Raw genomic sequence first — 12463 nt, 5'->3', positions numbered from 1 at the left:
AGGGTCAGTGGTGTTTTAAGAGAAAAAAAAGGAGGAAGCTCATTCAATTCGTTTATGATTGTGGGAACTTTTGGCTCCTGCATGTTTAGAAGAGGGCTGTTGGCCAGTAAGCCAGATCCTTTAAAGGAAGGAGGGGAGGGACTGGAAAGAAGGGAAGAGAAACATAGATGAGATAAGGGGGAGGTGCAGTTTTACATTGGTCAGATTGCTTAATCTCCCTTCCCCTCTTTCCTCCCAGAGCCTTGGGGACAACCAAGGTTTCCTCTGCTTCACTCACCTTTCATTTCCTCACCATGGTCAGGGAAGACAGCTCACCCTGGAGTCAGAAATGCAGGTGCTTCCTGCTGGGACTCGTAATCATCCTAATGCTTGGGATTGTCGTGATCTTTGTGGCTGTGATCTTTGCTCGCAGGAGGGACCCACCAGCTGAGTTGCCACAGTGGAAGGGAGGAGGAACGACTAACAATTTGAAAGAAATCATGTTGGGGAGATGCTTCACTTATATCAGGATGGTGAACCCAGGGCTGAGGTAAGAGGGGACACCCTGCCTTTAGCCATCTGGCAAACAGCTTTGGCACCAGAACACTGCAAACTTCTTTAAACAATCAGCCTACTGTTTGGGAACAGCCAGAGAGGAGGCAGGGAGACACTTAAAATTCTGCGCTGGACATTATAAATTCTTGTCACTTGGCCTGAGGGTGGAGTAAAGGGTACCACTGAGATAAAGCATGTCTGAGTAGGTGCTAAGGCTGTTCCAGATCCTCACTCATGGAAACCGCCACTCATCCACTCATAAACACATGCTAGCATCAGAAGACCGACTGGGTTCAGAACCTAGGGTTGCTGCTTATTATTGACTCAACAACATGGGGCAAATCCTTCACCTCTGAAGCCTTAGTTTCCTCATCTGTAAAATGTGAATGTGTGATGAGATTATTTTTTAAGTTTTTATTTTGAATATTTTCCCATAGTTACATATTTCATGTTCTTTCCCTCTCCCCCCAATCCCCCCTAACTCCCCTTAGCCAACGTGCAATTCCACTGGGTTTTACATGTATCATTGATCAAGACCCAATTCCATATTATTGATAGTTGGACTAGAGTGATCATTTAATGTCTACATCCCCAATAATATCCCCATCAGCCCATGTGTTCAAGCAGTTGTTTTTCTTCTGTGTTTCTACTCCCACAATTCTTCCTCTGAATGTGGCTAGTTTTCTTTTTCATAAGTCCCTCAGCCTTGCTCTGGGTTCTTGCATTGCTGCTAGTAAAGAAGTCCATTGTACCACAGCATATCTGTCTCTGTGTACAATGTTCTCCTGGTTCTGCTCCTTTCACTCTGCATCAGTTCCTGGAGATCATTCCAATTCACATGGAATTCCTCCAGTTCTTTATTTCTTTGAGCTCAATAGTATTCCATCACCAACATATACCACAGTTTGTTCAGCCATTCCCCAATTGAAGGACATTCTGGATGAGATTATTTTTAATGTCTTTTTTAGCTTGTGTTTTTGTGATTCTGACTCGTGTGTTCTGAGTCCACTGACTTGGACTTCACATAGCAGTAACGGGAGACTGAGGATTACTATTCATTTGGAATTGTTGGCTAACGTTTGTGTTTGTTATGCTTGTGTGGAGTGGAGTTGAAAACGACATACGCATACTTAAGTTTGGTCTCATTGTTTGTTGTTGTCAAGTCCTTCAGTCCTATCTGATGCTTTCTGACCTTGTGGACCAGGGGTTGGCAACGTATGGTTCTTGAGCCATATCTGGCTCTTTTGAGGGCCAGATGGCTCTTTCTGCAGGAGCCACAAAGTCAATTTTTTTTTCAGGTGCTGTTACAGGAGCGTGCACTGTTACAGGAGCTCATACTGTGAGCACTGTATGGCTGTCACGAAATTACATTTTAAAAAATGTTGCATTTATGGCTCTCACGGCCAAAAAGATTGCCGACCCCTGCTGTGGACCATGGCACACCAATGCTGTTCATGGGGTTTGCTTGGTAAAGATGCTAGAGATGGTTTGCCATTTCCTTCTCCAATGGATCAAGGCTGTCATGCAAAAGGGTAAACTGAGGCAATTCTCAGAGCAAGATATTTGCTATTAGGGGCATGCAGCCTGATAATAAAGGATGGGTCAAATAGCCCTGTCTCTGGCCAGAAGATCCCTGAGGGTGCAATACATTTATTTTTATTTTTTTTAAACCCTTAACTTCTTTGTATTGGCTCATAGGTAGAAGAGTGGTAAGGTTAGGCAATGGGGGCCAAGTGACTTGCCCAGGGTCACACAGCTGGGAAGTGTCTGAGGCCGGATTTGAATCTAGGACCTCCCATCTCTAGGCCTGATTCTCAATCCACTGAGCTACCCAGCTGCCCCCGGTGCAGTACATTTTTATAAGCATAGAACAAAGAATAGAATGTATCTATTTGATTGGCATCACGTAGATGAAAGATCATTATTGGTTGCATCATGGGGAGTAGACAAAGCCCATACCATGAAGACTAGCTTTGTCTATCTCTAAAGAAGATAAAGTCTGTAATTTAATAATTTTGTAAAATTTGTAAATTTTTATGGGTCCTAGCTATATATCCTGAGGTCCCTAACTTACTGGCCAGCTATGGCATCAGATTCATAAGATAAAGCCACTCTTTTAAAGATGGGATGAAGTCAGGTTGTTTTGGCTTCTTGGGGAGACCACACAAACTCGTAGGAAATGCTGAGATAATGTTTTATGAGAATGCTGACAACAGAGCTTTTCTTTAACAAACTGAAGTGTTTAGGGAGAGAAACTGAACTGAGCTTTTCCACTCAAACCTCAGAGAAGATGCCTCAGGTTTGACGGACTATGGTTATAGAATAAAATCAAATATAAAATTGATGTTGTCCTTTAGACTTTTATTGTGTCTGACTCTTTGTGACCTGGTGGACCATACTGTCTATAAGGTTTCTTGGCAAAGATATTGGAGTGGTTTCCATTTATTTTGTCAGTAAATAAAGGTAGACATTAAGTGACTTGCCCATGGTCATACATTTAGCAAATGTCTGAAGTTGGATTTGAACCTAGATCTTCTTGACTCCAAGTCCATCATTCCATCCTCCAAGCCACCTAGCTACCCCCCAAAAAGTTTTTTTTCCATTTGTGACCCCTTGTTGGTTTTCTTGGCAAAGATGCTAGAGTAGTTTGCTATTTCCTTCTCCAGCTCATTTTACAGATGAGGAAACTGAGGTAAACAAGTTAAATGACTTTCCCAGGGTCACATAGCTAGTAAATGTCTGAGGCTGGATTTGAATATAGGTTTCCTTGACTCCAGGCCTGATGCTCTATCCAATGTGCCACCTAGCTGTCCATATTTGATGTAGTTAAAATTAATCAAAATACTTGAGGCAATGAAGGTGTTGTAAGAGATGAGCGTATATTGCCAAAATGCTCCCCAGACTCCTGCAGTTAAGGAAAACCATATGTAGAAGGCATTTATGCATCTCTGTCCATTAGGAAGTGAAGGGAGGCTTAGAGCATTGCCTTCCATTCCAAAAAAATGTCACCAATTATGTTCTAAAGCAGGGTCTTCTTTACCTGGTATACTAGAGGTACAGTGGAGAGAAAATTAGGTTTGAAGGTAGGAAGATCTCAATTCAAATCCTGTCTGCCTCAGGCATTCATTGATCATCTGAACCACAGCAAATCACTCCATCTCTCTGTGGTCCTGACATTGCTCTATACTAAGGTCTTTTCCAGGTCTGACTTTGTGACTGTTCAATGACTTCTCCCTGACCCACTCTATCCCAAATGTATCACCATGTCCCCACCTTCACCATCTTTTCCAACTTCCCATTATGTGTCATCTCCCTGCATTAGGGTGTGAGCTCCTAGAGGGCAGGAATTGTTTTATTTGCTTATATTTGTTTCCCCTGGTTTTATCACAGTTCCTAGCATATAGTCAAGTGAGTAATAGATGCTTTAAAAAATCTATTCTATAATCTGTAATAAGGGAATTTAAGGCAGGGATGTAATAGGGGATTAAGGCAATAGGGTAATATGGTGGTTGCAATATGGGAATAGGCTAGAGGTAATAGGGAGATTAAGGCAAGGTAAGGTTGCAATAGGGAATAAGGCAGGTAAAGAACTAAAGGTAATGTGAATAGGGATAAGGCACTGTGGATAAGGGTTTGTGGATCTCTAAGGCAATAAATAGATAATGAAGATACAATGGCGAAGGTGGTAAGAGAAGTAAGGGAATGACTGAGTTTAGGGAATATAAACACGGAGGTATAAAGAATTGCAAGGGCAGACAGCTACAGCCTGAGAGACACAGACTGGGACACGGGTTTGAGACAGAGACACTAAAGGGAAACAGACTGAGCCCTTTAAGCAGGAAGGGCACTTCTACAGACAAAGGTTGGGGCCAACCAAGAATGGCTTGAAACTGACGAGAGGGCTTCTAGTCAGTTTCTCAGGTTCACAAAGCAATAGCTCAGAGGAAGTATTGAGATTATACTTCCTCCAAAATGGACACCTCCAATTCCCTTCACGACCCAGGAATAATGTTATTCCTTTCTCCCCTTCTCCTTCTCTCTTATCAATCAACTAATGAATTAGCCAAAGGTTTGATTAAATGACAAACTGGGTTTATTGATTTTTAGGATTGATTGGAAAGGATGGAGGGGTACAAGGTAACTCTAACAGCTGCCTAGGGAAAGCTTCAGGTGGGGGAGGGAGACAGGAATGTGAGACTGAGATAGGACCTGCCTAACTCACTCCAAAGGGTTTTGTAGCCTATAGGATTAGGAAAGTCGGATACAATGATTCAAGAGATAATTTGTAACAAGGGTAAGTCCTATTTGACTACAGGGAAACTATGTCTACCAAGTTTGAAAGCTAACTCCAGATCCACCCTCTTTTCAAAACCAAAGAAATTTAGGAAGGGTAAATGATGACTGGGAATAAGGAAGGTTAGGGAGATCTAAAGGAAATAGTTAAACTAACAAATTTTAAGAGAAAAGCTGCAGAATATAGGCCAGGTTTTCAGTCTAAAGAACAGAGCTCAGTTGACCCTTCTACTCTCCACGAGTCCCCCTGGTCAACTGTCCAACCTCAGAATTCTAAACCCTTTTCCAACTGTCAGAAACTCTGCAGTAAAGCTTTGCAGGGTTGATGCGCACCCTTTTTGCACTACAAATCCTATGTTTATAGTACTATGTACCATTGGGAAAATCTAATTGCCAGCACGAGTTAGTTCATCATGTCAGGGTTCTTGGGAAATGCCTCATTACAGGTCTTCCTGGATCCTGATCCAAGGAGATGAATTGGACAGATAAATAAATATGAAGGCACAATGAAAGTTATATCCATCTAGTCCAAAGAGGAGTCCTTTTTCTGTTCTGATGGTGGAGCATTTATTTCATCACGAGATTTTTAAGAGTTGGGATAAACCTTAGATATCATATAATTTAACTTTCTCATTTTACAGATAAGGAAACTGAGCCCTATGAGGGTTAAGTAACTTATTTTTTTGAAGTCATATTTTGGGTGAACACCAAAGTTTGGCATCCTGATTCTAGAGCCAATGTTTGTACAACCACACAGTGCTGTCTCCCAAATGCATGGTGAATTTAGAGGATTTGGAAATAATATGGCAAAGGCTAGAGGGTATTGAATATAGAGTAGTAGGGTCCAGGATTGAATCTTGGCTCTGCTACTTAACTCTTGGGTGATTGGTCAAATCACTTAAGACACAAGAGAACTACTGGTAAACTATGCTATATACCTCCAATCTCTTTTCTTTTAAACTTTTACCTTCTGTTCTAGAATTCATATTAAGTATTGGTTCCAAGGGGGAGGAGCTGTAAGGGTTAGGCAATGGGGGCTAAGTGACTTATGCAGAGTCACACAACTAGGAAGTGTCTGAGGTTCCATTTGAATCCAGGACTTCCAGTCTCTAGATCTGCCTCTCTATCCACTGTGCTACCTAACTACCTAACTCTAGGGTCCTTTCCTTTCTGACACCCCTCAGCTTTATATCTATGTGCCTACCCTTCTTTTTACTGGATGGCTCCCATACCTAGAATTTCTCCTTCCTCACTTATGCCTCTTGGAACTTCTGGCTTCCTGTAAGACTCAGCTCTCATACCACATTCTGCAGGAGATCTTTCCTCTAACTTTTAGCTCCTTCCTCTCTGTCCATTTTATGGCTTTATTGTACATATTTACAAATGTTGTCTCTCCTATTAGAATTGTCAGCTTCGGGGGCAGCTGGGTAGCTCAGTGGAGTGAGAGTCAGGCCTAGAGACAGGAGGTCCTAGGTTCAACCCCGGCCTCAGCCACTTCCCAGCTATGTGACCCTGGGCAAGTCACTTGACCCCCATTGCCCACCCTTACCAATCTTCCACCTATGAGACAATATACCGAAGTACAAGGGTTTAAAAAAAAAAAAAAGAATTGTCAGCTTCTTGGAGGCAGGGATTGTTTTCACTTTTTCTTTTGTATTCCTAGGGTTTAGTACATTGCCTGGCACATAGTAAATGCACAATAAATGCTCGGTGATTGATAATTAATAGAAAATTCTGAGCTAAGTAGAATAAACCTTAATGCCTTCATGGAACTGTTCCTCTAGATGACACAGAATCCTTTCCACCTGGGATAACCACTCCCCACTAGGCAAAGTCACAAAAAAACTTAGGTAATCCAATTAAAAAGGTAATCTTATTTGGAAAGGCTGCACTGGTGGTCCCTGATTCCAGTCTTATATCTTTCTCTTCTGCTTTTTCAGTCCTTAACCCAAGGTATTACCTCCCAGTCTGCTTCATCATTCACAAACATCTCTTTCAGGTGAAACTTACTCCAGGAATGGTCAGTTATAGGTAGTATGAGTTGTTGCTGACTTCCTGCTGAGAGATACTGAAGGAGCTTTTGGAGGAAGTGATAATAAGACCTCTTGGGGGAGTCGATCAATCAACAAGAATTTATTAGAGCAGAACCAGAACAGTTTGTACAAGGACACAGCATTGTAAAGAAAAACACCCTTCAAAGACTTCAGAATTCTGATCAAAGCAATGACCAGCCATATTTCCAGGGGCTTTATGCTACACATCACCAGAAAGAGAGGTGATGGACTCAGAGTACAGAGATACATGTTTTTGGATGTGGTTATTGTTTGGATTCATTATGCATGATTATGATTATTTTTTACAAGGCTTTTTTTTTTCTGTGAGTTTTTATGGGAGGAGAGTCTTTCATGGGAAAGATGGGGTTAATAATAGTAATACAAAAAATGAAGAGCTATTGAAATGCTTAAAAATACACAAATGAGAACAGAAATACAGAAGGAAATTCAAATAAGTAAGACATTTTCACATGTATAGAATTTATGATATAACTTTTTAAAAGCAAAAACCATAAAATAGATTCACAGTTTGATATACAATTAGGAGTATGCTGGCAAATGTGTAACAACTGGCAAACGCTAAGAAAATGTACATATATGTCATACTTTTAAGTTAAATCTGTATTATTAACATTTTTCTCCATCACTTTTTAAAGTCTAGACAATCAACAGTAAATCATGCCCTAATTTGTATATTCATTCTGATTTTGGCATTGTGAATGCTCACCCTGGAAATGGGTTCAGCATTCCTCCTTCAATCCTCTTTTTGGATTGACTGGACATAAACCAAGGGAAACATTTAAATATGGAAAACAAACAGGGAGATGAGGGAGGCATAGGAACTAGGGAAGAAAAGGAATAGTTTCTTTTCAAGTCAGAGAGGGGAAAGATGTTCTCTAGCTTTCACATAGGATTGGGAGTCTAGGGTCTAAGGCTTACGCAATGAGTTTGTAGTGACACAACTCCTTATAGATATACTGATGATGTTGTGAAACTGAAATGCTGAGACAGGCCCAAGTATTTGCAATTCAGAGCCACCACAGTCACTGTCTTTATTTTGTCTGACCACATTGATCTAATCTCTGATGTAAAGTCTGCTGTGCATATTGTAGTGCAAAGGTGCAAATAACCCTGCAGAACCTTGCTAACTGCAGAATTTCTGGCAGTTAAAAAGGGTTTAGAACCCTGACTAGAGGCTTTTGGTCCTGGAGGCTTGGTCAGAGCAGAAGGGTCAACTGAGCTCAGTCTTTTGCGCTGAAATCTGGACTTGATTCCTTGAATTTGTACCTTTCTTCTTAAGATTTGTAGCTTAGCTAATTCCTCTGGATCTCCCTGACCTTCCCTATTCCAATCACCATTTTCCCTTCCTAATTTCCTGTGGGTTTTGGGAGAAGGGTGGATTTGGGTGGTAGCAATCAAACTTTGAAGACTCAGTTTTCCCCATAGTCAAGTAGAGCTCACCCTTGATACAAATTATCTCCTGATTCATTGTGTGTAACTTTCCTAACCTTAAAGGCAACAAAACCTCCTGGGACTGAGTGAGGGCGGGCCCTTTCTAGTCTCCCATTCCTGTGTCCCTCCCCCACCTGGAGCTTCTCCCTAGGGGGTTGTTAGAGAAACCTTGTATCCCTCTGTCCTTTACAATCAACCCTGAAACTTAAACCCTGTTGTTATTTAATCAAACCTTTTGCTAAATCATTGGTTGAATGATAAAGGAGAGATAAAGGAGAGAAAGGAATAGCTTCTCTCTGGGTCCAGAGGGGAGTTGGAGGCGTCCATCTTGGAGGAAGTGGTGATCTCTAGACTTCCTCTGAGAAGCCTGTCTATTTCACAGACAGGGAAGAGCCTTGAGACTGTCTGTGTGAACCTGAGAAACTGACTAGAAAGCACTCTAGTTAGTTTCAAACCATTTCTGGCTGGCCCCAACCTTTTGTCTGTAGAAGTGTCCTTCCTACCTGAAGGGTTCAGTCTGTTTCCCTCAGTGTCCTCTGTCTCAAGCCTGTGTACCCAGTCTGTGTCTCCCTGTTGCAGCTGCCTGCCCAACTACCTCATTCTCTCCCCTTGCCACTCATTCTACTTCATCGTCCTATATTTCCCTAAACTCAGCCATTCCCTTATATCTCTCCTACCACCTCAATCTCCTACCTCCACAATTGCACCCTCCTTTCCGACCTACTGACCTAGGGACCCACAAATCCCATCTACTGTGTTTTATTCCCTTATTACAATATAAAAATGCTCTTTATTGGTGTTAAAGTTCAGAATAAAAAATTAAAATTGAACTCCTACCCTCCCCCTTCCAGCATCTATTAAATGCCTTCCATGGGCCAGTCATTGCTCTTGGTGCTGGGGATACAAAGACAAAACAGGAGTTTTCATTTTATGACAACATATGCAAAAATAAATATATACAATTTTTTTTTGTAGTTTAATGATGGAAGNTTCAGTAAAAGAGGGAGTGGATAGGAGAAGTAGAAATAGTGAAGAAGCTTAATCTGATAAAGAGATTTCTAGATTCCAACATGACTATAATTTTACTTCCTATCTTATTCAGTTGTTTTTCAGTTGTATCTGACTCTTCATGATCCCTTTTGGGCTTTTCTTGACAAAGATACTGGAGTAGTTTGCCATTTCCTTCTCCAGTTCATTTTATAGATGAGGAAATTAAGGTAAACAGGATGAAGCAACTTGCCTATGGCTCCACAGCTAGATTATTTAAGTATTCTATTTCTTCTGCTGTTAATCTAGGCAATTTATATTTTTGTAAATAGTCATCCATTTCACCTAGATTGTCATATTTATTATCATATAATTGGGAAAAATATCTCCTAATAATTGCCTTAATTTCCTCTTCATTAGAGGTGAAATTACCCTTTTCATTTTTGATGCTAATAATTTAATTCTCTTCTTTCTTTTTTAAAAATCAAATTAACCAATACCTTATCTATTTTATTTGTTTCTACAGTTATTTTAAATGGGATTTTCCTTTCTATCTCTTCTTGTTGGACTTCATTGGTAATATATAGAAATTCTAATGATTTAAGTGGGCTAAATTTGTGCCTTGCTGTAGTGGAAAATTGTCAGATCTCTCCTTTAGGGACCCCCTTATCCTCTAAGCACTGACTTGTTTGGATTATCTGAAACCTTTGGTTTGTTTTTGTTTTTTTAAACCTTTACCTTCCCTCTTGGAGTCAATACTATATATTGGCTCCAAGGCAGAAGAATGGTAGGCTAGGCAATGGGGGTTAAGTGACTTGCCCAGGGTTACATAGCTAGGAAGTGTTTGAGGCCTGACTCGTATCTAGAACCTTTAGATAATAAAATTGGCTCCAAGATGTAAGCAGTGATTCCCAAAATGGGTGCTACCACCCCCTGGTGGGTGCTGTAGTGATCCAGGGAGGCGATGATGGCCACAGGTGCATTTATCTTTCCTATTGCTATTAAAATTAAAAAAAAATATTTTCCAGGAGGCTAAGTAATATTTTTTCTGGAAAGGGGGCAGTAGGCCAAAAATGTTTGGGAACCACTGATGTAAGGGGTACGATTTGTCATTTAAGGTAAAAGGTTTTGGGGATCTCAACTGAGGCTGTTATGTGAAGTATAGTTAAAGATCTTTTCCCTGGTCTTTTCCTTTTATGCCAAATTTCCATAATCACCCCTAATACAAATTTTAAAATGAAAGTTTCAACCAAGTAGGTCAGTAGTTGAAGACTAGGATTTCAAAGTGCTAGCTCCAGCTAAGTGGGTTTGTTAATCAATGACCTGTATTTGCAGCCTTAATTTACCACAATTGAAACTTGAATCTTGGACTTAGAAATATGACCCAGAGTTTTCTGGATTTCCTCCAAAACCTGGGGTATTGTCCGTTTATATCTGTTGCTCTAGTTTTGCCCCAGCCCTGGATTCTACACTTCTTCCTTAGGGAATGACCCTCCCCTTGTGCTCCATCTTCCAATTAGGGGAAACAGTTGTCTGGACATGTTCTTCAGGTCCCTAAGCCTTCAAGTCCTCAGCCCAGACATTCACTGAGGACATGCCCTACGGACCTTGATGCCTACAGCTCCTCTCCCCTTTCTCCCTCTTTTAGGGACAGTTCTATATCCATTACCAGCCTTGAAGAAATTGTAGAAGATGGACCATCACCCTTCTCCCCTAGAATTTAAAGAGAGAGGAATGACATGTGGATATAAGCTTCCCTTAGATACCAAAACCCCCCATATTATGGGTCAGGTCAGAGTGTACATAAAAGTAGATTTAACTATTAGAGTCTGTCACTTTTGACAAAGGCAACTAACTAGTCTAGATCCAGAACTTTACCTTAAAGTTCTCCCACAACAGGAACACTTAATAAGGCAATTAGGCAAGTCCATTCAAAGACTTAGTTTAAGTTAGGGCCTGAAAAAGGAGCCCCTCCAACCTCTCTTAAGGTTACAGGTGTTATAACAAGTGAACACGTGGACTGTGACCCTGAACCAGTGGACAAGTGGACTGTCACTCCTGTTCCTAACCATCTCAGATTATGAACAACAGAGGCAGAAGAATGCTGAATACCTGCCCTCAGGCCAGTCTTAAATCATGGATGTGGACTTTGTTCTTTACCCCATTTTTCTCACTCCTCCTAAGGACAGTGGTAGACCTGCCAATTCTGAAGATCTGTTCCCCAAAAGGCAGGTCTTGATATTCAATGACCATGCGGCATGGGCAATCTCTCCAAACAGAGACTCTGGATGGCTTTTCCTATATACCTCTGTCCTGGCTCTGTCCCATGCAATAATTCCCACCAGAATGACACCTGGGAAAATGTCTATTGACACTCTATTGGTCTTGGCTCACTCCACTATTAGCCCCCCTCTCCTTAGTCATGGTAATGACTCTTGTTGGCCCCTGTTCTTGGACCACAAGGATAAATGTTGGTTAATTTTTGCTTTAACAACTTATTGGCCCCTGGAGGAGGACGGATGAGGTCCCTAAACTAATTTTAAAGAGTCCTCATAAGCGGGGAATGTGGTGGAAAGTCCTCATATCTCCCCTTTAGCAACCCCCTTATGCTCTAAGGACTGGCTTTGTGAGGCTGACACACTCAGAAGCTTGCAACAGACAGAGTGACCTGTAGCCTTTCCTTCCTCTTGTATCTGCTGGAACTCCAGAACAAAGCAAGTGGTTCCACTTCATAGGGCACCATTACTTCCCATGTTGTGACTTGACAAATCCATGATGGATTGATGTTCTGGACTTATACTGTCTGTATGATACTAAAGACTATACAAGCCGGGGGACCAAAAACCGCCTCCTTCACCTCCCCTTGAATAATGCTGCAACAGGATACAGGGCTGCTCCCCTTTTTCATCCAACCATGTAACTTCCTAAGTCTGTATGTGTTCAATCATGTAAGCTAATTGCATATAATAACAAGAACCTTTTCTCTCAGGAACCAGATCTGAAAAAAAATCCTGTCTGGGTCCACATGTGCAATAAATATCTTTTCTTCCTTATTCTGTAGTGATAATTGTGGTTTCTTGCTTGGCTAAACTGAAAATTTCACAACATTGCAACTGTTAAAGTTAATTATTCAACTAGTTTTT

The 12463-nt window shown here is 41.1% G+C and overlaps 1 protein-coding gene across 1 annotated transcript in view; it reads left to right on the top strand.

The window, feature by feature from the left end:
• The first annotated feature begins 293 nt into the window (after positions 1-293).
• The window catches only part of CD38 (CD38 molecule), an 82122-nt gene continuing 69952 nt past the window's right edge, over positions 294-12463 (top strand). The window contains exon 1 of the mRNA XM_044682156.1: positions 294-529. Coding sequence (XP_044538091.1) covers positions 294-529 — 236 coding nt within the window. The remainder of the gene's footprint in view (positions 530-12463) is intronic.

Source organism: Gracilinanus agilis, chromosome 6, assembly GCF_016433145.1.
Source record: "Gracilinanus agilis isolate LMUSP501 chromosome 6, AgileGrace, whole genome shotgun sequence".
NCBI lineage: Eukaryota > Metazoa > Chordata > Mammalia > Didelphimorphia > Didelphidae > Gracilinanus > Gracilinanus agilis.
The sequence above is the reverse complement of the archived record's forward strand: the minus strand, read 5'-3'. Positions and strand labels throughout refer to the sequence as shown.